The 27890-nt window shown below is 49.4% G+C and overlaps 1 protein-coding gene across 1 annotated transcript; it reads left to right on the top strand.

Moving 5' to 3' along the window:
• The first annotated feature begins 91 nt into the window (after positions 1–91).
• chst7 (carbohydrate sulfotransferase 7) lies at positions 92–27890 on the top strand. The gene is made up of 2 exons (XM_021584115.3): positions 92–1468; positions 27421–27890. The coding sequence occupies exon 1, from the start codon at positions 190–192 to the stop codon at positions 1435–1437; it is 1248 nt and encodes a 415-aa protein (XP_021439790.2). The 5' UTR covers positions 92–189; the 3' UTR covers positions 1438–1468; positions 27421–27890.

The raw sequence follows: 27890 nt of genomic DNA, 5'->3' as shown, positions 1-27890 counted from the left end.
GAATGCACACTAGACTGAAACTATATAACTGGGCTTTTATTTTGAACCTGTGACCGTGGGCTTTTATGTCGTCATTTGAGTGGGCGTGTCTAAATCATTTATTGTTCAACTCTTTCTTCTTGTTGGTCTCAGCCTTCACAGAGCGGCATCGAACCCAACAACAGCCCTGTCTATCTGTGAGAGAGGGAAATGAAAAGGAGGCTACAGAAGAAATACTTCATTTTAATTATAGGATATTCCGTGTTACTTCTGTTAATTCCGTATATGCTGGACTACAGGAGTAAATCAGGGCATATTAAACATGGCAAGCAACAGCCGAGGTGCCCCGACCTCGATGTGTGGAATAACGGGGACAAGTTCAGCAACACTACGGCTACCGTGGAAGAGACGGTAGTCAACAGGAGCCAGTCTAAAATACACGTTTATTTACATGCTACATGGAGGACGGGGTCATCGTTCTTAGGAGAGTTATTCAATCAACACCCCGATGTGTTTTACCTCTACGAGCCCATGTGGCATATATGGCAGGCTCTCTATCCAGGAGATGCGGTCAGTCTGCAAGGAGCCGTGCGTGATATGATGAAGGCGTTATTACGATGCGACTTCTCAGTTTTAAAACTGTACACAGGGAGCCAAAATATCACCACGTCTTTTATATTTGGATGGAGAAAGAACAAAGTGATCTGCTCTGAACCTCTATGCGAGGCGTACAAGAGAAACGACGTGGGATTAGTCCAAGATGACGTCTGTGGGAAGTGTCCAAGGAAAGATATCAAAGAGTTGGAGAGGGAGTGCAAGAAGTACCGCGTCGTGGTAATCAAAGGTGTGCGGGTTCTGGACCTCGGTGTACTCGTCCCGTTAATGAGAGATCCCGCTTTAAATCTCCAGATCATTCAGTTGTTTAGAGACCCGCGGGCAGTGCACAATTCACGACTGAAATCGAAACAAGCTCTGGTCAAGGAGAGCATACAGGTACTGAGGAGTAAAAAACAGACGGAGAAATACAAGCGTCTACTGGTGCCAAACAACAGGGGGAACCGGGCAGAGAATTATGTATCTAGCGCAATGGAGCTAATATGTGACAACTGGCTGAACGACATGATGCTCATGATGAACGCGCCCCCCTGGGTGAAGAGGAATTACATCAAGATCCGCTACGAGGACTTGGTTCTACACCCCATGGAGGAACTCAGGAGACTCTACAGCTTCTCCAAACTCTCATCCTTTCCTGCCATGGATAAGTTCGTGTTGAACATGACCCACGGACACGGTTACTCCTCAGACAAACCGTTTGTAATATCGTCCAGAGACGCTAAGGAAGCCATCTTCGCATGGAGAGAGCGGTTGAACATTGAGCAGATCTCCCAAGTGGAAGACTACTGCAGTGAGGTCATGAGACAACTGGGCTATCAGAAGAACAGTGTGGATCAAACATAGACATTACAGCATCAAGATGGTGGTGATGGAGGTATGTAGGCCTGTGATGATGATGATGATGATGGTTTGTAGGTATGTGATGATGATGGTATGTAGGCCTGTGATGATAATGGTTTGTAGGCCTGTCATGATGATGGTTTGTAGGCCTGTCATGATGATGGTTTGTAGGCCTGTGATGATGATGATGATGGTTTGTTGGTATGTGATGATGATGGTATGTAGGCCTGTGATGATAATGGTTTGTAGGCCTGTCATGATGATGGTTTGTAGGCCTGTCATGATGATGGTTTGTAGGCCTGTGATGATGATGATGATGGTTTGTAGGCCTGTGATGATGATGATGGTTTGTAGGTATGTGATGATGATGGTATGTAGGCCTGTGATGATAATGGTTTGTAGGCCTGTCATGATGATGGTTTGTAGGCCAGTGATGATGATGGTATGTAGGCCTGTGATGATGGTGGTTTGTAGGCCTGTGGTGGTGATGGTGGTTTGTAGGCCTGTGGTGGTGATGGTGGTTTGTAGGCCTGTAGTGGTGATGATGATGGTTTGTAGGCCTGTGGTGGTGATGATGATGATGGTTTGTAGGCCTGTGGTGGTGATGATGATGGTTTGTAGGCCTGTGGTGGTGATGATGATGATGGTTTGTAGGCCTGTGGTGGTGATGATGATGATGATGGTTTGTAGGCCTGTGGTGGTGATGATGATGATGATGATGGTTTGTAGGCCTGTGGTGGTGATGATGATGATGATGGTTTGTAGGCCTGTGGTGGTGATGATGATGGTTTGTTGGTATGTGATGATGATGGTATGTAGGCCTGTGATGATAATGGTTTGTAGGCCTGTCATGATGATGGTTTGTAGGCCTGTCATGATGATGGTTTGTAGGCCTGTGATGATGATGATGATGGTTTGTAGGCCTGTGATGATGATGATGGTTTGTAGGTATGTGATGATGATGGTATGTAGGCCTGTGATGATAATGGTTTGTAGGCCTGTCATGATGATGGTTTGTAGGCCAGTGATGATGATGGTATGTAGGCCTGTGATGATGGTGGTTTGTAGGCCTGTGGTGGTGATGGTGGTTTGTAGGCCTGTGGTGGTGATGGTGGTTTGTAGGCCTGTAGTGGTGATGATGATGGTTTGTAGGCCTGTGGTGGTGATGATGATGGTTTGTAGGCCTGTGGTGGTGATGATGATGGTTTGTAGGCCTGTGGTGGTGATGATGATGATGGTTTGTAGGCCTGTGGTGGTGATGATGATGATGATGATGATGGTTTGTAGGCCTGTGGTGGTGATGATGATGATGATGATGGTTTGTAGGCCTGTGGTGGTGATGATGATGATGATGGTTTGTAGGCCTGTGGTGGTGATGATGATGGTTTGTTGGTATGTGATGATGATGGTTTGTAGGCCTGTGATGATAATGGTTTGTAGGCCTGTCATGATGATGGTTTGTAGGCCTGTCATGATGATGGTTTGTAGGCCTGTGATGATGATGATGATGGTTTGTAGGCCTGTGATGATGATGATGGTTTGTAGGTATGTGATGATGATGGTATGTAGGCCTGTGATGATAATGGTTTGTAGGCCTGTCATGATGATGGTTTGTAGGCCAGTGATGATGATGGTATGTAGGCCTGTGATGATGGTGGTTTGTAGGCCTGTGGTGGTGATGGTGGTTTGTAGGCCTGTGGTGGTGATGGTGGTTTGTAGGCCTGTAGTGGTGATGATGATGGTTTGTAGGCCTGTGGTGGTGATGATGATGGTTTGTAGGCCTGTGGTGGTGATGATGATGGTTTGTAGGCCTGTGGTGGTGATGATGATGATGGTTTGTAGGCCTGTGGTGGTGATGATGATGATGATGATGGTTTGTAGGCCTGTGGTGGTGATGATGATGATGATGATGGTTTGTAGGCCTGTGGTGGTGATGATGATGATGATGGTTTGTAGGCCTGTGGTGGTGATGATGATGATGATGATGGTTTGTAGGCCTGTGGTGGTGATGATGATGATGATGGTTTGTAGGCCTGTGGTGGTGATGATGATGGTTTGTAGGCCTGTGGTGGTGATGATGATGATGGTTTGTAGGCCTGTGGTGGTGATGATGATGATGATGGTTTGTAGGCCTGTGGTGGTGATGATGATGATGGTTTGTAGGCCTGTGGTGGTGATGATGATGGTTTGTAGGCCTGTGGTGGTGATGATGATGGTTTGTAGGCCTGTGGTGGGGATGATGATGGTTTGTAGGACTGTGATAATGGTTTGTAGGACTGTGATGATAATGGTTTGTAGGCCTGTGATGATGATAATGGTTTGTAGGCCTGTGATGATGATAATGGTTTGTAGGCCTGTGATGATGATGATGATGATGATGAAGGATTTCACCATGAGGCCAATGGTAACTTTAAAACAGTCACGGAGTTCAATGGCTGTGATAGGAGAAACAGAGGATGGATCAACAACATTGTAGTTACTCCACAATACCAACCTAACTGACAGAGTGAAAATAAGGAAACCAGAACATAATAAATATATTCCAAAACAAGCATCCTGTTTGCAACAAGGCACTAAAGTAAAACTGCAAAAAATGTGGCAAAGAAATTAACTTTCTGTCCTGAATACAAAGCTTTATTTTTTTGGGCAAACACATCACTGAGTACCACTCTTCATATTTTCAAGCATGGTGGTGGCTGCATCATGTTATGGGTATGCTTGTCATCGGCAAGGAATTTTTCTAGGATAAAGAGAAACTGAATAGAGCCAAACACAGGCAAATTCCTAGAGGACAACCTGGGAAAAAACTGGGAGACAAATTCAGCTCTCAGCAGGACAATAACCTAGAACAAAAGGTCAAATCTACACTGGCATTGTTTACCAAGACGACATTAAATGTTCCTGAGTGGCCTCGTCACAGTTTTGATTGAGCCTTTTACTGCAGTGGGCTAAATCAGAATCACAGTGTTTATTGGTAGTCTTAAATAAATCTACTTTAAAACAAAACACACACATGGTTATGGGCTTAAAAAGAGGACACCTGTACCATGTCAGATAAAGTTGAAAGTTGAAAAAAAAGTTGAAATATATAATATAGAGTTTGCATCCCAATATTACACTTTATATACATCACAGAAGACTGAACTATAACGAAACCATTTGACATAGAAACACCGGATTTGTGGCATAAAAAATAATAAGAAAAGGACATTTTTTTCTAACATTCCACCCATGAGGCCATTCGGTCATTTGACTGTAGGAAAGGGCTACATCGGCTTGGAAATGTCTGTTAAGCAATGATCAACAACCAACTTGACAGAGCCTGAAGAATGGCTTACCTAGAAAAACTTACAAAAGGACTAATTCAAGGTAAAACGGAGTTGAAGCACTTGAACTGAGAAATTGAAGAATTTAAAAAAAATAACTCACATCTGTAATCGCTCTTAGAGACCCAGAAAGACTCACAGCTGTAATCGCTCTTAGAGACCCAGAAAGACTCACAGCTGTAATCGCTCTTAGAGACCCAGAGAGACTCACAGCTGTAATCGCTCTTAGAGATCCAGAGAGACTCACAGCTGTAATCGCTCTTAGAGACCCAGAGAGACTCACAGCTGTAATCGCTCTTAGAGACCCAGAAAGACTCACAGCTGTAATCGCTCTTAGAGACCCAGAGAGACTCACAGCTGTAATCGCTCTTAGAGACCCAGAGAGACTCACAGCTGTAATCGCTCTTAGAGACCCAGAGAGACTCACAGCTGTAATCGCTCTTAGAGACCCAGAAAGACTCACAGCTGTAATCGCTGCCAAAGGTGATTCTAACTCAGGGCTGTGAATACTTATGAAAATGAGAGTTCTGTATTTCATTATCAATACATTAGCTAACATTTCTAAAAACATGTTTTCACTTTGTCATTATGAGGTATTGTGACGTCATTATGGGGTATTGTGACGTCATTATGGGGTATTGTGTGTAAATGGGTGAGAAACATATTTAATCCATTTTGAATTCAGGCTGTAACAACAAAATGTGAAATAAGTCAAGGGGTATGAATACTTTCTGAAGGCCACTATATGGGTCAACTGTGTGTGACTCTCCAAGACTCTGCCAAGGCAGCAGCTACTCTTCCTGGGCTCCAGCAAAATGAAGGCAGTTTTACATGTTAAAAACATTAGAATACATTCATAACAGATTTCACAACATATTAAGTGTGTGCCCTCAGGCCTCTGCTCTATTACTATCACTTATCTATAACACAAAATCCATGTGTACATGTTTGGATAGTGCGTATGTTATTGTGTGTGTGTATGCATGTGCTTGTTTGTGTCTCTTCACAGTCCCCGCTGTTCCATAAGGTGTATTTTTATCTGTTTTTAAATCTGATTCTACTGCTGCATCAGTTACCTGATGTGGAATAGAGTTCCATGTAGTCATGGCTCTATGTAGGACTGTGGAATAGAGTTCCATGTAGTCATGGCTCTATGTAGTACTGTGGAATAGAGTTCCATGTAGTCATGTCTCTATGTAGTACTGTGGAATAGAGTTCCATGTAGTCATGGCTCTATGTAGTACTGGGAGCCTCCCATAGTCTGTTCTGGGCTTGGGGACTGTGAAGAGACCTCTGGTGGCATGTCTTGTGGGGTATGTATGGGTGTCTGAGCTGTGTGCCAGTAGTTCAGACAGACCTCTGGTGGCATGTCTTGTGGGGTATACATGGGTGTCTGAGCTGTGTGCCAGTAGTTCAGACAGACCTCTGGTGGCATGTCTTGTGGGGTATACATGGGTGTCTGAGCTGTGTGCCAGTAGTTCAGATAGACAGCTCTGTGCATTCAATATGTCAATACCTCTCACAAATACAATGAACTGATGAAGTTAATCTCTCCTCCTATTTGAGTCAGGAGAGATTGACATGCATGTCATTAATGTTAGCTCTCTGTGTACATCCAAGGGCCAGCCGTGCTGCCCTGTTCTGAGTCCCTCTTTGTGGCACCTGACCACATGACTGAACAGGACCTGCCTTGTTGATAGTGTTAAGAAGGCAGAGCATCGCTTTATTATAGACAGACTTCTCCCTCATTTTAGCTACTACTGCATCAATATGTTTTGACCATGACAGTTTACAATCTAGTGTTACTCCAAGCAGTTTAGTCACCTCAACTTGCTCAATATCCACAGTATTCATGACAAGATTTAGTTGAGGTTTAGTGGATGATTTGTCCCAAATACAATTATTTTAGTTTTTGAAATATTTAGGGCAAACTTATTCCTTGCCACCCATTCTGAGATTAACTGCAGCTTTTTAAGTGTTGCTGTCATTTCAGTCACTGTAGTAGCTGATGTGTATTGCATTGAGTCATCTGCATACATGGACGCCGTCTTTAGCATAGACTGAAAAAAGTAAGGGGCCTAGACAGCTGCCCTGGGGAATTCCTGATTCTACCTAGATTATGTTGGAGAGGCTTCCATTAAAGAACACCCTCTGTGTTCTGTTTAGACATGTTGCTCTTTATCCACAATTAAAATTTTATTTAACCTTTTTATTTAACTAGGCAAGTCGGTTAAGAAACAAATTCTTATTTACATTGATGGCCTACCAAAAGTCAAAAGGCCTCCTGACATGTGTTGCTATGTTGCAACACATGACAACATAGCTTGGTAGCATCACAACATGACACCACAGCATGATAGCAACACAACATGACAACATAGCATGGTAGCAACATGACAACATAGCATGGTAGCAACACAACATGACACCATAGCATGGTAGCAACACAACATGACACAATAGCATGGTAGCAACACAACATGACCACAGCATGGCAGAAACACAACATGACAACACAACATAGCATGGTAGCAACACATGATAACACAACATAGCATGGTAGCAACACAACATGACACCACAATATGGCAGCAACACAACATGACAACACAACATGACAACATAGCATGTTATTAACACAACATGACACCACAACATGGTAGCAACACAACATAGCATGGTAGCAACACACCACAGCATGGTAGCAACACAACATGACTCCACAGCATGGTAGCAACACAACATAGCATGGTAGCAACACACCACAGCATGGTAGCAACACAACATGACTCCACAGCATGGTAGCAACACAACATAGCATGGTAGCAACACACCACAGCATGGTAGCAACACAACATGATACCACAGCATGTCAGCAACACATGACCACAGCATGATAGCAACACAACACACCACAACATGGTAGCAACACAACATGACAACACAACATAGCATGGTAGCAACACACCACAGCATGGTAGCAACACAACATGACAACACAACATAACAACATAGCATGGTAGCAACACAACATAACAACATAGCATGGTAGCAACACAACATAACAACATAGCATGGTAGCAACACAACATGACAACATAGCATGGTAGCAACACAACATAACAACATAGCATGGTAGCAACACAACATAACAACATAGCATGGTAGCAACACAACATAACAACATAGCATGGTAGCAACACAACATGACAACATAGCATGGTAGCAACACAACATAACAACATAGCATGGTAGCAACACAACATAACAACATAGCATGGTAGCAATACAACATGACAACACAACATAGCATGGTAGCAACACAACATGACAACACAACATAACAACACAACATGGTAGCAACAACATGACAACACAACATAGCATGGTAGCAACACACCACAGCATGGTAGCAACACAACATGACAACACAACATAACAACATAGCATGGTAGCAATACAACATGACAACATAGCATGGTAGCAACACAACATAACAACACATTATAACATGGGCCATAACACAAAGCCATAACATGTTTTTCCAACAATAGACTATGATCAATAATGTCAAAAGCCGCAAGAATTCTAACAAAAACAGACCCCACAATCATTTTATCATACATTTTTCACAGCCAATCATCAGTCATTTGTGTAACTGAGCTTGTTGAGTGTCCTTCCCTATAAGCGTTATTAAAGTCTGTTGTCAATTTGTTTACTGTAAAATAGCATTGTATCTGGTCAAACACAATTTTCCCCAGAAGTTTACTAAGAGTTGGTAACAGGCTGATTGGTCGGCTATTTGAGCCAGTAAAGGGGGCTTTACTATTCTTAGGTAGAGGAATGACTTTCGCTTCCCTCCAGGCCTGAGGGTACACACTCTCTAGTAGGCATAAATTGAAGATCTGGCAAATATCGTCTGCTATTATTCCATCCAGGTTGTCAGACCCCGGTGGCTCGTCATTGTTGATAGACAACAATAATTTGTTCTTCCATACTAACTTTACGGAACTAAACATGTAAATGCTCGTCTTTCATAAGTCCGTTTATACTTGTGCAGTGTCAGCGTTTGTTGCTGGCATGTCGTCCCTAAGTTTGTCTTGCCAATGAAAAAAATCATTGAAGTAGTTGGAAAGATCAGTGGGTTTTGTGATGAATGAGACATCTGATTCAATAAATGGATGTAATTTAAGGTGCTCCAAAGCTTTTGACTTATCTTTGTTTCATAGTGTCGGTTCTTCCCCTTTCTATTCAGTTTGGTCACATGATTTCTGCAGTACGTTTGCAATTTTGATTGTACAGCCAGACTTATTTGCCATCTATTTTGCCTCATCCCTCTACACCATACCAGTTTTCTATTCCTCATCAATCCACAGGGATAGAACAGTTTTTACTTAGTCGTTTTCTTAATGGGTTCATGCTTATTAGTAACTGGGATAGGCAAATATGTCAAGTGCAGCGTCTGGTTGCTCCTCATTACACACCGCAGACCAGCAGCGTCTGGTTGCTCCTCATTACACACCACAGACCAGCAGCATCTGGTTGCTCCTCATTACACACCACGGACCAGCAGCGTCTGGTTGCTCCTCATTACACACCACAGACCAGCAGCGTCTGGTTGCTCCTCATTACACACCACAGACCAGCAGGGTCTGGTTGCTCCTCATTACACACCACAGACCAGCAGCGTCTGGTTGCTCCTCATTACACACCACAGACCAGCAGCGTCTGGTTGCTCCTCATTACACACCACAGACCAGCAGCGTCTGGTTGCTCCTCATTACACACCGCAGACCAGCAGCGTCTGGTTGCTCCTCATTACACACCGCAGACCAGCAGCGTCTGGTTGCTCCTCATTACACACCACAGACCAGCAGCGTCTGGTTGCTCCTCATTACACACCACAGACCAGCAGCGTCTGGTTGCTCCTCATTACACACCACAGACCAGCAGTGTCTGGTTGCTCCTCATTACACACCACAGACCAGCAGTGTCTGGTTGCTCCTCATTACTCACCGCAGACCAGCAGCATCTGGTTGCTCCTCATTACACACCGCAGACCAGCAGCGTCTGGTTGCTCCTCATTACACACCACAGACCAGCAAATATGATTTACATCAACAACATAGGAATCACTACAAAACTTATTGAATGACCTCTTATACACTATATTAATTCCAGCCTGACCTCTTATACACTATATTAGGCCCAGCCTGTCCTCTTATACACTATATTAGTTCCAGCCTGACCTCTTATACACTATATTAGGCCCAGCCTGACCTCTTATACACTATATTAGGCCCAGCCTGTCCTCTTATACACTATATTAGTTCCAGCCTGACCTCTTATACACTATATTAGGCCCAGCCTGTCCTCTTATACACTATATTAGGCCCAGCCTGACCTCCTATACACTATATTAGGCCCAGCCTGACCTCTTATACACTATATTAGGCCCAGCCTGTCCTCTTATACACTATATTAGGCCCAGCCTGACCTCCTATACACTATATTAGGCCCAGCCTGACCTCTTATACACTATATTAGGCCCAGCCTGACCTCCTATACACTATATTAGGCCCAGCCTGACCTCTTATACACTATATTAGGCCCAGCCTGACCTCCTATACACTATATTAGGCCCAGCCTGACCTCTTATACACTATATTAGGCCCAGCCTGACCTCTTATACACTATATTAGGCCCAGCCTGTCCTCTTATTCACTATATTAGGCCCAGCCTGACCTCTTATACACTATATTAGGCCCAGCCTGACCTCCTATATACTATATTAGGCCCAGCCTGACCTCTTATACACTATATTAGGCCCAGCCTGACCTCCTATACTCTATATTAGGCCCAGCCTGACCTCTTATACACTATATTAGGCCCAGCCTGACCTCCTATACACTATATTAGGCCCAGCCTGACCTCTTATACACTATATTAGGCCCAGCCTGACCTCTTATACACTATATTAGGCCCAGCCTGTCCTCTTATTCACTATATTAGGCCCAGCCTGTCCTCTTATTCACTATATTAGGCCCAGCCTGTCCTCTTATACACTATATTAGGCCCAGCCTGACCTCTTATACACTATATTAGGCCCAGCCTGTCCTCTTATACACTATATTAGGCCCAGCCTGACCTCCTATATACTATATTAGGCCCAGCCTGTCCTCTTATACACTATATTAGGCCCAGCCTGTCCTCTTATACACTATATTAGGCCCAGCCTGACCTCCTATACACTATATTAGGCCCAGCCTGTCCTCTTATACACTATATTAGGCCCAGCCTGACCTATACACTATATTAGGCCCAGCCTGACCTCTTATACACTATATTAGGCCCAGCCTGACCTCTTATACACTATATTATGCCCAGCCTGTCCTCTTATTCACTATATTAGGCCCAGCCTGTCCTCTTATACACTATATTAGGCCCAGCCTGTCCTCTTATACACTATATTAGGCCCAGCCTGTCCTCTTAAACACTATATTAGGCCCAGCCTGTCCTCTTATACACTATATTAGGCCCAGCCTGTCCTCTTATACACTATATTAGGCCCAGCCTGACCTCTTTTACACTATATTAGGCCCAGCCTGTCCTCTTATACACTATATTAGGCCCAGCCTGTCCTCTTATACACTATATTAGGCCCAGCCTGACCTCCTATACACTATATTAGGCCCAGCCTGTCCTCTTATACACTATATTAGGCCCAGCCTGACCTCCTATATACTATATTAGGCCCAGCCTGACCTCTTATACACTATATTAGGCCCAGCCTGACCTCCTATACACTATATTAGGCCCAGCCTGACCTCTTATACACTATATTAGGCCCAGCCTGACCTCCTATATACTATATTAGGCCCAGCCTGACCTCTTATACACTATATTAGGCCCAGCCTGACCTCCTATACACTATATTAGGCCCAGCCTGACCTCTTATACACTATATTAGGCCCAGCCTGACCTCTTATACACTATATTAGGCCCAGCCTGATCTCTTATACACTATATTAGGCCCAGCCTGACCTATACACTATATTAGGCCCAGCCTGACCTCTTATACACTATATTAGGCCCAGCCTGACCTCTTATACACTATATTATGCCCAGCCTGTCCTCTTATTCACTATATTAGGCCCAGCCTGACCTATACACTATATTAGGCCCAGCCTGACCTCCTATACACTATATTAGGCCCAGCCTGACCTCTTATACACTATATTAGGCCCAGCCTGACCTCTTATACACTATATTAGGCCTAGCCTGTCCTCTTATTCACTATATTAGGCCCAGCCTGTCCTCTTATACACTATATTAGGCCCAGCCTGTCCTCTTATACACTATATTAGGCCCAGCCTGTCCTCTTATACACTATATTAGGCCCAGCCTGACCTCTTATACACTATATTAGGCCCAGCCTGTCCTCTTATACACTATATTAGGCCCAGCCTGACCTATACACTATATTAGGCCCAGCCTGACCTCTTATACACTATATTAGGCCCAGCCTGACCTCTTATACACTATATTAGGCACAGCCTGACCTCTTATACACTATATTAGGCCCAGCCTGACCTCTTATACACTATATTAGGCCCAGCCTGACCTCTGATACACTATATTAGGCCCAGCCTGACCTCTTATTCACTATATTAGGCCCAGCCTGTCCTCTTATACACTATATTAGGCCCAGCCTGTCCTCTTATACACTATATTAGGCCCAGCCTGTCCTCTTATACACTATATTAGGCCCAGCCTGACCTCTTATACACTATATTAGGCCCAGCCTGACCTCTTGTACACTATATTAGGCCCAGCCTGTCCTCTTATACACTATATTAGGCCCAGCCTGACCTCCTATACACTATATTAGGCCCAGCCTGTCCTCTTATACACTATATTAGGCCCAGCCTGTCCTCTTATACACTATATTAGGCCCAGCCTGACCTCTTATACACTATATTAGGCCCAGCCTGACCTCCTATACACTATATTAGGCCCTGCCTGTCCTCTTATACACTATATTAGGCCCAGCCTGTCCTCTTATACACTATATTAGGCCCAGCCTGTCCTCTTATACACTATATTAGGCCCTGCCTGTCCTCTTATACACTATATTAGGCCCAGCCTGACCTCTTATACACTATATTAGGCCCAGCCTGACCTCTTATACACTATATTAGGCCCAGCCTGACCTCTTATACACTATATTAGGCCCAGCCTGACCTCTTATACACTATATTAGTTCCAGCCTTTGGAACTTAAGTTTTCCTGGTTATGGCTACTATATTGTGATCACATCATCCTATGGATCTGGATGCTGCTTTAGAGCCGAGTTCTGCAGCATTAGTAAAGATGTGATCACTACATCTGATGGATCTGGATGCTGCTTTAGAGCAGAGTTCTGCAGCATTAGTAAAGATGTGATCACTACATCTGATGGATCTGGATGCTGCTTTAGAGCAGAGTTCTGCAGCATTAGTAAAGATGTGATCACTACATCTGATGGATCTGGATGCTGCTTTAGAGCAGAGTTCTGCAGCATTAGTAAAGATGTGATCACTACATTAATACATGTTGCTGATTTCATTCCTGTGCTGTTTACACTTTAAAGCTTTTCCTTGAGTGGGCAGCTTGATGAAAGCCACTCAATATTTAAATCATCCAGAAAATATACCTCTCTGTTGATGTCACATACATTATCAAGCATTTCACACGTTATCCAGATACTGACTGTTAGCACTTGGTGGTCTATAGCAGCTTCCCACCAGAACGGGCTTTAGGTGAGGCAGATGAACCTGTAGCCATATTACTTCAACAGTATTTAACATTATCCAGATACTGACTGTTAGTACTTGGTGGTCTATAGCAGCTTCCCACCAGAATGGGCTTTAGGTGAGGCAGATGAACCTGTAGCCATATTACTTCAACAGTATTTAACATTATCCAGATACTGACTGTCTATAGCAGCTTCCCATCATAATGGTCTTTAGGTGAGGCAGATGAACCTGTAGCCATATTACTACAACAGTATTTAACATGAGATCCTCTCTATTCTTTACAGGAATGTGGTTCTGAATATAAACAGCAACACCTCCACCTTTGGCATTTCTATATTTTCTGTAGATGTTATAACCTTCTATTACTAAAACTGTATCATCTAAGGTATTATCTAGCTGAGTTTCAGAATATGAATGTGATCTGTTACTAGCAAATTATTGACTTCATGAACCTTGCTTCTTAAGCTACATACAGTGCCTTGCGAAAGTATTCGGCCCCCTTGAACTTTGCGACCTTTTGCCACATTTCAGGCTTCAAACATAAAGATATAAAACTGTATTTTTTTGTGAAGAATCAACAACAAGTGGGACACAATCATGAAGTGGAATGACATTTATTGGATATTTCAAACTTTTTTAACAAATCAAAAACTGAAAAATTGGGCGTGCAAAATTATTCAGCCCCCTTAAGTTAATACTTTGTAGCGCCACCTTTTGCTGCGATTACAGCTGTAAGTCGCTTGGGGTATGTTTCTATCAGTTTTGCACATCGAGAGACTGACATTTTTTCTCATTCCTCCTTGCAAAACAGCTCGAGCTCAGTGAGGTTGGATGGAGAGCATTTGTGAACAGCAGTTTTCAGTTCTTTCCACAGATTCTCGATTGGATTCAGGTCTGGACTTTGACTTGGCCATTCTAACACCTGGATATGTTTATTTTTGAACCATTCCATTGTAGATTTTGCTTTATGTTTTGGATCATTGTCTTGTTGGAAGACAAATCTCCGTCCCAGTCTCAGGTCTTTTGCAGACTCCATCAGGTTTTCTTCCAGAATGGTCCTGTATTTGGCTCCATCCATCTTCCCATCAATTTTAACCATCTTCCCTGTCCCTGCTGAAGAAAAGCAGGCCCAAACCATGATGCTGCCACCACCATGTTTGACAGTGGGGATGGTGTGTTCAGCTGTGTTGCTTTTACGCCAAACATAACGTTTTGCATTGTTGCCAAAAAGTTCAATTTTGGTTTCATCTGACCAGAGCACCTTCTTCCACATGTTTGGTGTGTCTCCCAGGTGGCTTGTGGCAAACTTTAAACAACACTTTTTCTGGATATCTTTAAGAAATGGCTTTCTTCTTGCCACTCTCCCATAAAGGCCAGATTTGTGCAATATACGACTGAATGTTGTCCTATGGACAGAGTCTCCCACCTCAGCTGTAGATCTCTGCAGTTCATCCAGAGTGATCATGGGCCTCTTGGCTGCATCTCTGATCAGTCTTCTCCTTGTATGAGCTGAAAGTTTAGAGAGACGGCCTGGTCTTGGTAGATTTGCAGTGGTCTGATACTCCTTCCATTTCAATATTATCGCTTGCACAGTGCTCCTTGGGATGTTTAAAGCTTGGGAAATCTTTTTGTATCCAAATCCGGCTTTAAACTTCTTCACAACAGTATCTCGGACCTGCCTGGTGTGTTCCTTGTTCTTCATGATGCTCTCTGCGCTTTTAACGGACCTCTGAGACTATCACAGTGCAGGTGCATTTATACGGAGACTTGATTACACACAGGTGGATTGTATTTAACATCATTAGTCATTTAGGTCAACATTGGATCATTCAGAGATCCTCACTGAACTTCTGGAGAGAGTTTGCTGCACTGAAAGTAAAGGGGCTGAATAATTTTGCACGCCCAATTTTTCAGTTTTTGATTTGTTAAAAAAGTTTGAAATATCCAATAAATGTCGTTCCACTTCATGATTGTGTCCCACTTGTTGTTGATTCTTCACAAAAAAATACAGTTTTATATCTTTATGTTTGAAGCCTGAAATGTGGCAAAAGGTCGCAAAGTTCAAGGGGGCCGAATACTTTCGCAAGGCACTGTATATTACCGCGGGCTATTTTTAACACATTTCTGGGAAGCTTGGTTGTTTTTATTACTTTACTGGCAGAGGTAGACAGACATACTCAGGTTATTTTTTATTAATGCAGGGTGAGATGCACACAGTGGTCTTCCTACTAGGACACACCACCTCAGTGTTAACAGTGGTCTTCCTATAGGACACACCTCCTCAGTGTTAACAGTGGTCTTCCTACTAGGACACACAACCTCAGTGTTAACAGTGGTCTTCCTATAGGACACACCACCTCAGTGTTAACAGTGGTCTTCCTACTAGGACACACCACCTCAGTGTTAACAGTGGTCTTCCTACTAGGACACACTGCCTCAGTGTTAACAGTGGTCTTCCTACTAGGACACACCACCTCAGTGTTAACAGTGGTCTTCCTACTAGGACACACCACCTCAGTGTTAACAGTGGTCTTCCTACTAGGACACACTGCCTCAGTGTTAACAGTGGTCTTCCTACTAGGACACACCACCTCAGTGTTAACAGTGGCCTTCCTACTAGGACACACCTCCTTAGTGTTAACAGTGGTCTTCCTACTAGGACACACCTCCTTAGTGTTAACAGTGGTCTTCCTACTAGGACACACCACCTCAGTGTTAACAGTGTTCTTCCTACTAGGACACACTGCCTCAGTGTTAACAGTTGTCTTCCTACTAGGACACACCACCTCAGTGTTAACAGTGGTCTTCCTACTAGGACACACTGCCTCAGTGTTAACAGTGGTCTTCCTACTAGGACACACCACCTCAGTGTTAACAGTGGCCTTCCTATAGGACACACCACCTCAGTGTTAACAGTGGTCTTCCTACTAGGACACACCTCCTCAGTGTTAACAGTGGTCTTCCTATAGGACACACCACCTCAGTGTTAACAGTGGTCTTCCTACTAGGACACACCACCTCAGTGCTAACAGTGGTCTTCCTACTAGGACACACCTCCTCAGTGTTAACAGTGGTCTTCCTATAGGACACACCACCTCAGTGTTAACAGTGGTCTTCCTACTAGGACACACCACCTCAGTGCTAACAGTGGTCTTCCTACTAGGACACACCTCCTCAGTGTTAACAGTGGTCTTCCTATAGGACACACCACCTCAGTGTTAACAGTGGTCTTCCTACTAGGACACACCACCTCAGTGTTAACAGTGGCCTTCCTACTAGGACACACCTCCTTAGTGTTAACAGTGGTCTTCCTACTAGGACACACCACCTCAGTGTTAACAGTGGTCTTCCTACTAGGACACACCTCCTTAGTGTTAACAGTGGTCTTCCTACTAGGACACACCTCCTCAGTGTTAACAGTGGTCTTCCTATAGGACACACCACCTCAGTGTTAACAGTGGTCTTCCTGCTAGGACACACCTCCTCAGTGTTAACAGTGGTCTTCCTGCTAGGACACACCACCTCAGTGTTAAGTGGTCTTCCTGCTAGGACACACCACCTCAGTGTTAAGTGGTCCTCCTACTAGGACACACCACCTCAGTGTTAACAGTGGTCTTCCTGCTAGGACACACCACCTCAGTGTTAAGTGGTCTTCCTGCTAGGACACACCACCTCAGTGCTAACAGTGGTCTTCCTATAGGACACACCACCTCAGTGTTAACAGTGATCTTCCTACTAGGACACATCTCCTCAGTGTTAACAGTGGTCTTCCTACTAGGACACACCACCTCAGTGCTAACAGTGGTCTTCCTATAGGACACACCACCTCAGTGTTAACAGGGGTCTTCCTACTAGGACACATCTCCTCAGTGTTAACAGTGGTCTTCCTATAGGACACACCTCCTTAGTGCTAACAGTGTAACTCTTGTTCATAGGCACATGATTACTGCAGACAACAGCTGTAGGATCAACAGAGGCTTTCAGGCAGTTAGAGGGACATATATTAGGTGACGTACATTGTGTCTACCAACACCCCGGGTGTAATGTACATTTGCCTGAAGCATTATGACAACTCAGCGTCACAATGTTAGGGATTAACTGAGCTGGACTTGGGTCATTGATAAGTCATTGTCTCAACGCAGCCTTATAATGTAGGTTAACAGCAACAAGATATCATGATGAAACAGCAGTTTGAATTTGTTATTCTATTGGTCATATTGGTAACAATAAATAGTGATGTAGTCTTTTCAACATTGTATTAGTGAAAAAGCTGTGTGCATTAATGAAATAGATGCCTGGGGATCACTGTCCCAAGCCAATGCATATCTCCGGAGTAGGCGGTAGGCCTATTTCACTGTAGTCAGGGAATGGACTCTGTTCCATGTCAGTTAGTATCTAAGTCCTGACTAACCACTAGAGTCCACAGACTATGAAGTAACCACACACAACCACAGGAGTGTCTGATATCTCACACATATCTGTTATCACACATGAATTACCCGGTTGAACAAGCCAAGTTGTGCCCTCCGCTCTGGGGTGACTTTGTCCAGCCAAGTATTATTAGAAATATCACCTCAGTCTGAGATCAGCATGAAACATCTCAGGATGAGATCAATGGATTGTAAAACCACACTAGTACTGCAGTAAGACCCATAGACCCACTAGTACTGCAGTAAGACCCATAGACCCACTAGTACTGCAGTAAGACCCATAGACCCACTAGTACCGCAGTAAGACCCATAGACCCACTAGTACTGCAGTAAGACCCATAGACCCACTAGGACCGCAGTAAGACCCATAGACCCACTAGGACCGCAGTAAGACGTATAAACCCACTAGTACTGCAGTAAGACCCATAGACCCACTAGTACTGCAGTAAGACCCATAGACACACTAGTACCGCAGTAAGACCCATAGACCTCACAGTACTACAGTTAGACCCACTAGTACTGCAGTAAGACCCATAGACCTACTAGTGCTGCAGTAAGACCCATAGACCCACTAGTACCGCAGTAAGACCCATAGACCCACTAGTACCGCAGTAAGACCCATAGACCCACTAGGACCGCAGTAAGACCCATAGACCCACTAGTACCGCAGTAAGACCCATAGACCTCACAGTACTGCAGTTAGACCCACTAGTACCGCAGTAAGACCCATAGACCCACTAGTACCGCAGTAAGACCCATAGACCTCACAGTACTGCAGTTAGACCCACTAGTACTGCAGTTAGACCCATAGACCCACTAGTACTGCAGTAAGACCCATAGACCTCACAGTACTGCAGTTAGACCCACTAGTACCGCAGTAAGACCCATAGACCCACTAGTACCGCAGTAAGACCCATAGACCTCACAGTACTGCAGTTAGACCCACTAGTACTGCAGTTAGACCCATAGACCCACTAGTACCGCAGTAAGACCCATAGACCTCACAGTACTGCAGTTAGACCCACTAGTACTGCAGTTAGACCCACTAGTACCGCAGTAAGACCTATAACTGACCAGGTTAACATCATCACAACACTCCTCCGGCACGTCAGAGGGTAGACTGTACTATGTAGGCTTCACTGAGTCCTTCTGACGGGAAACGGAATGGTAGGGAAATATTTTCTTCCTCCTAATTTATTTAAAAAAAAATGTTTTATTTCACCTTTATTTAACCAGGTAGGCCAGTTGAGAACACCTTTATTTAACCAGGTAGGCCAGTTGAGAACAAGTTCTCATTTACAACTGTGACCTGGCCAAGATAAAGCAAAGCAGTGCAGCACAAACAACAACACAGAGTTACACATAAACAAACGTACAATCAATAACACAACAGAAATATCCATCTACAGTGTGTGCAAATAGAGTAAGGTTAGGGAGGTAAGGCACTAATGAGGGACTGATGTTTATAAAGGCCTCTGGTAGGGAGGGAGGGAGGGAGGGGGGGGTTGGCAGGAACTGAATCACACCCCCAGGCAGCAGCAGGCCTGCCCTGCTGGCGAGAACTGAACATAGGGACCATTGTATGAGTCTGGGCTCAGTCTGTCACCATACATCTCCTCTGACAAGCCCAGCCTTCAGGGCCAGGGGGGGAGGGAGGCCAGCACCAGACACCAGTCACAGGGGAGGGAGACCAGCACCAGACACCAGTCACAGGGGAGGGAGACCAGCACCAGTCACATGGGAGGAGGGAGACCAGCATTAGTCACAGGGGAGGAGGGAGACCAGCACCAGTCACAGGGGAGGAGGGAGACCAGCACCAGTCACAGGGGAGGAGGGAGACCAGCACCAGTCACAGGGGAGGAGGGAGACCAGCACCAGTCACAGGGGAGGAGGGAGACCAGCACCAGTCACAGGGGAGGAGGGAGACCAGCACCAGTCACAAGGGAGGAGGGAGACCAGCACCAGTCACAGGGGAGGAGGGAGACCAGCACCATTCACAGGAGGAGAGTTAGACCAGCACCATACACCAGTCACGGGGGGGGGGGGGGCAGCACCATTCACAGGAGGAGAGGGAGACCAGCACCATACACCAGTCACAGGGGGGAGGGAGACCAGCACCAGACACCAGTCACAGGGGAGGGAGGCCAGCACCATACACCAGTCAGGGGGGGAGGGAGACCAGGACCATACACCAGTCACAGGGGGGGAGGGAGACCAGCACCATACACCAGTCACAAGGGGGGAGGGAGACTAGCAACATACACCAGTCACAAGGGGGGAGGGAGGCCAGCACCATACACCAGTCACAGGGAGACCAGCACCAGACACAGGGGAGGGAGACCAGCACCAGACACAGGGGAGGGAGACCAGCACCAGTCACAAGGGAGGGAGACCAGCACCATACACCAGTCACAGGGGAGGGAGACCAGCACCATACACCAGTCACAGGGGAGGGAGACCAGCACCATACACCAGTCACAGGGGAGGGAGGCCAGCACCATACACCAGTCACAGGGGAGGGAGGCCAGCACCATACACCAGTCACAGGGGAGGGAGACCAGCACCATACACCAGTCACAGGGGAGGGAGACCAGCACCAGTCACAGGGGAGGAGGGAGACCAGCACCAGTCACAGGGGAGGAGGGAGACCAGCACCAGTCACAGGGGAGGAGGGAGACCAGCACCAGTCACAGGGGAGGAGGGAGACCAGCACCAGTCACAGGGGAGGAGGGAGACCAGCACCAGTCACAGGGGAGGAGGGAGACCAGCACCAGTCACAGGGGAGGAGGGAGACAAGCACCAGTCACAGGGGAGGAGGGAGACCAGCACCAGTCACAGGGGAGGGAGACCAGCACCATACACCAGTCACAGGGGAGGGAGACCAGCACCAGTCACAGGGGAGGAGGGAGACCAGCACCAGTCACAGGGGAGGAGGGAGACCAGCACCAGTCACATTGGAGGAGGGAGACCATACACCAGTCACAGGGGAGGAGGGAGACCAGCACCAGTCACAGGGGGGAGACCAGCACCATACACCATTCACACGGGGGGAGGGAGACCAGCACCATACACCAGTCACAGGGGAGGAGGGAGACCAGCACCAGTCACAGGGGGGAGACCAGCACCATACACCAGTCACAGGGGAGGAGGGTGACCAGCACCAGTCACAGGGGAGGGAGACCAGCACCATACACCAGTCACAGGGGAGGGAGACCAGCACCAGTCACAGGGGAGGAGGGAGACCAGCACCAGTCACAGGGGAGGGAGACAAGCACCAGTCACAGGGGAGGAGGGAGACCAGCACCAGTCACAGGGGAGGAGGGAGACCAGCACCAGTCACAGGGGAGGGAGACAAGCACCAGTCACAGGGGAGGAGGGAGATCAGCACCAGTCACAGGGGAGGAGGGAGACAAGCACCAGTCACAGGGGAGGAGGGAGACCAGCACCAGTCACAGGGGAGGGAGACCAGCACCATACACCAGTCACAGGGGAGGGAGACCAGCACCAGTCACAGTGGAGGAGGGAGACCAGCACCAGTCACAGGGGAGGAGGGAGACCAGCACCAGTCACAGGGGAGGAGGGAGACCAGCACCAGTCACAGGGGAGGAGGGAGACCAGCACCAGTCACAGGGGAGGAGGGAGACCAGCACCAGTCACAGGGGAGGAGGGAGACCAGCACCAGTCACAGGGGAGGAGGGAGACCAGCACCAGTCACAGGGGAGGAGGGAGACTAGCACCAGTCACAGGGGAGCAGGGAGACCAGCACCAGTCACAGGGGGGAGACCAGCACCATACACCAGTCACAGGGGAGGAGGGAGACCAGCACCAGTCACAGGGGAGGGAGAACGGCACCATACACCAGTCACAGGGGAGGAGGGATACCAGCACCAGTCACAGGGGAGGAGGGAGACCAGCACCAGTCACAGGGGTAGACTAGCAACATACACCAGTCACAAGGGGGGAGGGAGGCCAGCACCAGTCACAGGGGAGGGAGACCAGCACCATACATCAGTCACAGGGGAGGGAGACCAGCACCAGTCACAGGGGGGAGACCAGCACCATACACCATTCACAGGGGGGAGGGAGACCAGCACCATACACCAGTCACAGGGGAGGAGGGAGACCAGCACCAGTCACAGGGGGGAGACCAGCACCATACACCAGTCACAGGGGAGGAGGGAGACCAGCACCAGTCACAGGGGAGGGAGACCAGCACCATACACCAGTCACAGGGGAGGGAGACCAGCACCAGTCACAGGGGAGGAGGGAGACCAGCACCAGTCACAGGGGAGGAGGGAGACCAGCACCAGTCACAGGGGGGGAGGGAGACCAGCACCAGTCACAGGGGAGGAGGGAGACAAGCACCAGTCACAGGGGAGGAGGGAGACCAGCACCAGTCACAGGGGAGGGAGACCAGCACCAGTCACAGGGGAGGAGGGAGACCAGCACCAGTCACAGGGGAGGAGGGAGACCAGCACCAGTCACAGGGGAGGAGGGAGACCATACACCAGTCACAGGGGAGGAGGGAGACCAGCACCAGTCACAGGGGGGAGACCAGCACCATACACCATTCACAGGGGGGGAGGGAGACCAGCACCATACACCAGTCACAGGGGAGGGAGACCAGCACCAGTCACAGGGGAGGGAGACCAGCACCATACACCAGTCACAGGGGAGGAGGGAGACCAGCACCAGTCACAGGGGAGGAGGGAGACCAGCACCAGTCACAGGGGAGGAGGGAGACAAGCACCAGTCACAGGGGAGGAGGGAGACCAGCACCAGTCACAGGGGAGGGAGACCAGCACCATACACCAGTCACAGGGGAGGGAGACCAGCACCAGTCACAGTGGAGGAGGGAGACCAGCACCAGTCACAGGGGAGGAGGGAGACCAGCACCAGTCACAGGGGAGGAGGGAGACCAGCACCAGTCACAGGGGAGGAGGGAGACCAGCACCAGTCACAGGGGAGGAGGGAGACCAGCACCAGTCACAGGGGAGGAGGGAGACCAGCACCAGTCACAGGGGAGGAGGGAGACCAGCACCAGTCACAGGGGAGCAGGGAGACCAGCACCAGTCACAGGGGGGAGACCAGCACCATACACCAGTCACAGGGGAGGAGGGAGACCAGCACCAGTCACAGGGGAGGGAGAACGGCACCATACACCAGTCACAGGGGAGGAGGGATACCAGCACCAGTCACAGGGGAGGAGGGAGACCAGCACCAGTCACAGTGGAGGAGTGCTGGTCTCCCTCCTCCCCTGTGACTGGTGCTGGTCTCCCTCCTCCCCTGTGACTGGTGCTGGTCTCCGTCCCCTGTGACTGGTGTATGGTGCTGGTCTCCCTCCCCTGTGACTGGTGCTGGTCTCCCTCCTCCCCTGTGACTGGTGTATGGTGCTGGCTCCCCCCTGTGACCGGTGCTGGTCTCCCTCCTCCCCTGTGACTGGTGTATGGTGCTGGTCTCCCTCCCCCCTGTGAATGGTGCTGGTCTCCCCCCTGTGACTGGTGCTGGTCTCCCTCCTCCCCTGTGACTGGTGTATGGTGCTGGTCTCCCTCCCCTGTTACTGGTGTATGGTGCTGGCCTCCCTCCCCTGTGACTGGTGTATGGTGCTGGCCTCCCTCCCCTGTGACTGGTGTATGGTGCTGGTCTCCCTCCCCTGTGACTGGTGTATGGTGCTGGTCTCCCTCCCCTGTGACTGGTGTATTGTGCTGGTCTCCCTCCCCTGTGACTGGTGCTGGTCTCCCTCCCCTGTGACTGGTGTATGGTGCTGGTCTCCCTCCCCTGTGACTGGTGCTGGTCTCCCTCCTCCCCTGTGACTGGTGTATAGTGCTGGTCTACCCCTGTGACTGGTGCTGGTCTCCCTCCTCCCCTCTGACTGGTGCTGGTCGCCCTCCTCTGTGACTGGTGCTGGTCTCCCTCCCCTGTGTCTGGTGCTGGTCTCCCTTTGACTGGTGTATGGTGCTGGCCTCCCTCCCCAATTGTGACTGGTGTATGTTGCTAGTCACAGGGGGGAGGGAGACCAGCACCATACACCAGTCACAGGGGGGGAGGGAGACCAGCACCATACACCAGTCACAGGGGGGAGGGAGGCCAGCACCATACACCAGTCACAGGGGGGGAGGGAGGCCAGCACCATACACCAGTCACAGGGGGGAGGGAGGCCAGCACCATTCACAGGGGGTGAGGGAGACCAGCACCATACACCAGTCACAGGGGGGGAGGGAGACCAGAACCATACACCAGTCACAGGGGGGGAGGGAGGCCAGCACCATTCACAGGGAGGAGGGAGGCCAGCACCATACACAGGGGGGGAGGGAGACCAGCACCATACACCAGCCACAGGGGGGGAGAGAGACCAGCACCATACACCAGTCACATGGGGGGGAGGGAGGCCAGCACCATACACCAGTCACAGGGGGGGAGGGAGGCCAGCACCATACACCATTCACAGGGGGGGAGGGAGACCAGCACCATACACCAGTCACAGGGGGGGAGGGAGGCCAGCACCACTCACAGGGGGGAGGGGGACCAGCACCATACACCAGTCACGGGGGGAGTGGGGCAGCACCATTCACAGGAGGAGAGGGAGACCAGCACCATACACCAGTCACAGGGGGGGAGGGAGGCCAGCACCATACACCAGTCACAGGGGAGGGAGACCAGCACCATACACCAGTCACAGGGGAGGGAGGCCAGCACCATACACCAGTCAGGGGGGAGGGAGACCAGCACCATACACCAGTCACAGGGGGGGAGGGAGACCAGCACCATACACCAGTCACAAGGGGGGAGGGAGACCAGCACCATACACCAGTCACAGGGAGACCAGCACCAGACACAGGGGAGGGAGACCAGCACCAGTCACAGGGGAGTGAGACCAGAACCAGTCACAGGGGAGGGAGACCAGCACCATACACCAGTCACAGGGGAGGGAGGCCAGCACCATACACCAGTCACAGGGGAGGGAGGCCAGCACCATACACCAGTCACAGGGGAGGGAGATCAGCACCATACACCAGTCACAGGGGAGGAGGGAGACCAGCACCAGTCACAGGGGGGAGACCAGCACCATACACCAGTCACAGGGGGAGGGAGACCAGCACCATACACCAGTCTCAGGGGAGGAGGGAGACCAGCACCAGTCACAGGGGGAGACCAGCACCATACACCAGTCACAGGGGAGGAGGGAGACCAGCACCAGTCACAGGGGAGGGAGAACGGCACCATACACCAGTCACAGGGGAGGAGGGATACCAGCACCAGTCACAGGGGAGGAGGGAGACCAGCACCAGACACAGGGGAGGAGGGAGACCAGCACCAGACACAGGGGAGGAGGGAGACCAGCACCAGACACAGGGGAGGAGGGAGACCAGCACCAGACACAGGGGAGGAGGGAGACCAGTCACTAGACACAGGGGAGGAGGGAGACCAGCCACCAGACACAGGGGAGGAGGGAGACCAGCCACCAGACACAGGGGAGGAGGGAGACCAGCCACCAGACACAGGGGAGGAGGGAGACCAGCCACCAGACACAGGGGAGGAGGGAGACCAGCCACCAGACACAGGGGAGGAGGGAGACCAGCCACCAGACACAGGGGAGGAGGGAGACCAGCCACCAGACACAGGGGAGGAGGGAGACCAGCCACCAGACACAGGGGAGGAGGGAGGCCAGCACCATACACCATTCACAGGGGGGGAGGGAGACCAGCACCATACACCAGTCACAGGGGGGAGGGAGGCCAGCACCACTCACAGGGGGGAGGGGGACCAGCACCATACACCAGTCACGGGGGGAGTGGGGCAGCACCATTCACAGGAGGAGAGGGAGACCAGCACCATACACCAGTCACAGGGGGGGAGGGAGGCCAGCACCATTCGCAGGGGGGAGGGAGACCAGCACCATACACCAGTCACAGGGGAGGGAGGCCAGCACCATACACCAGTCAGGGGGGAGGGAGACCAGCACCATACACCAGTCACAGGGGGGGAGGGAGACCAGCACCATACACCAGTCACAAGGGGGGAGGGAGACCAGCACCATACACCAGTCACAGGGAGACCAGCACCAGACACAGGGGAGGGAGACCAGCACCAGTCACAGGGGAGTGAGACCAGAACCAGTCACAGGGGAGGGAGACCAGCACCATACACCAGTCACAGGGGAGGGAGGCCAGCACCATACACCAGTCACAGGGGAGGGAGGCCAGCACCATACACCAGTCACAGGGGAGGGAGATCAGCACCATACACCAGTCACAGGGGAGGAGGGAGACCAGCACCAGTCACAGGGGGGAGACCAGCACCATACACCAGTCACAGGGGGAGGGAGACCAGCACCATACACCAGTCTCAGGGGAGGAGGGAGACCAGCACCAGTCACAGGGGGAGACCAGCACCATACACCAGTCACAGGGGAGGAGGGAGACCAGCACCAGTCACAGGGGAGGGAGAACGGCACCATACACCAGTCACAGGGGAGGAGGGATACCAGCACCAGTCACAGGGGAGGAGGGAGACCAGCACCAGTCACAGGGGAGGAGGGAGACCAGCACCAGTCACAGGGGAGGAGGGAGACCAGCACCAGTCACAGGGGAGGAGGGAGACCAGCACCAGACACAGGGGAGGAGGGAGACCAGCACCAGACACAGGGGAGGAGGGAGACCAGCACCAGACACAGGGGAGGAGGGAGACCAGCACCAGACACAGGGGAGGAGGGAGACCAGCACCAGACACAGGGGAGGAGGGAGACCAGCACCAGACACAGGGGAGGAGGGAGACCAGCACCAGACACAGGGGAGGAGGGAGACCAGCACCAGACACAGGGGAGGAGGGAGACCAGTCACTAGACACAGGGGAGGAGGGAGACCAGCCACCAGACACAGGGGAGGAGGGAGACCAGCCACCAGACACAGGGGAGGAGGGAGACCAGCCACCAGACACAGGGGAGGAGGGAGACCAGCCACCAGACACAGGGGAGGAGGGAGACCAGCCACCAGACACAGGGGAGGAGGGAGACCAGCCACCAGACACAGGGGAGGAGGGAGACCAGCCACCAGACACAGGGGAGGAGGGAGACCAGCCACCAGACACAGGGGAGGAGGGAGACCAGCCACCAGACACAGGGGAGGAGGGAGACCAGCCACCAGACACAGGGGAGGAGGGAGACCAGACACAGGGGAGGAGGGAGACCAGACACCAGACACAGGGGAGGAGGGAGACCAGACACCAGACACAGGGGAGGAGGGAGACCAGACAAAGGGGAGGGAGACCGGCAGGTCTGTAAGCCGGCACCTTTCACAGAGTGGAGGAGGTGGGAGGCTGTTATTACACATTGAGCAGCAGGCCTGTTACTACCCATTGAGCAGCAGGCCTGTTATTTTAGCTTGAGAAGGAATTTGCTAACTTTAGCTGCGCCATTTTTTCCTTTTCATCCAGGTGCCTGAAAATCATGGGGAAAAACTACGATGGCAGACTGGTGCCAAGGGAAGAGGAACTGAGAAGCAGCAAGACTGTTATGGGGTCTGTTTTCTTCAGCCAATCCTGTATGAACTGAAGGAGAGAGGATACACAGGGAAGGAGTCTGTCACGGGCTGGACAGAAGCATGTCAACATGAAGAGGACTTAGAGGGACATAATTGTGCTTGAGATGCTAAAATGAGTTGTGCTTCCTGTTTGTGGATCTGTCAAAAGTGTTTGATACTGCTTTTTTTATTGAACAAGTTGTCCTCCACTGGCCTGAGCTCATGACATCAATCACGATGTCCTGAGTCCGAATTTCTTGAAGTACGTAAAGGTGTTCCCCAGGGATCGATACTAGAACCTGCTCTTTTCATTATTTATATAAATGCTATTGGTCAATTTGTTTAATAAAATAATTTAACTCCTGTTTAATACGGGCGCAGCTA

Source organism: Oncorhynchus mykiss, chromosome 1 (assembly GCF_057628025.1).
Source record: "Oncorhynchus mykiss isolate SJ-2025 chromosome 1, ASM5762802v1, whole genome shotgun sequence".
In the NCBI taxonomy this organism is placed as follows: domain Eukaryota; kingdom Metazoa; phylum Chordata; class Actinopteri; order Salmoniformes; family Salmonidae; genus Oncorhynchus; species Oncorhynchus mykiss.
Note: the sequence above shows the minus strand (reverse complement) of the source record. Positions and strands in the feature narration are given on the sequence as shown.

Excerpts from the sequence above, each read along its gene's own strand:
- chst7 (XM_021584115.3), top strand. The coding sequence starts at position 190 with ATGAAAAGGAGGCTACAGAAGAAATACTTCATTTTAATTATAGGATAT.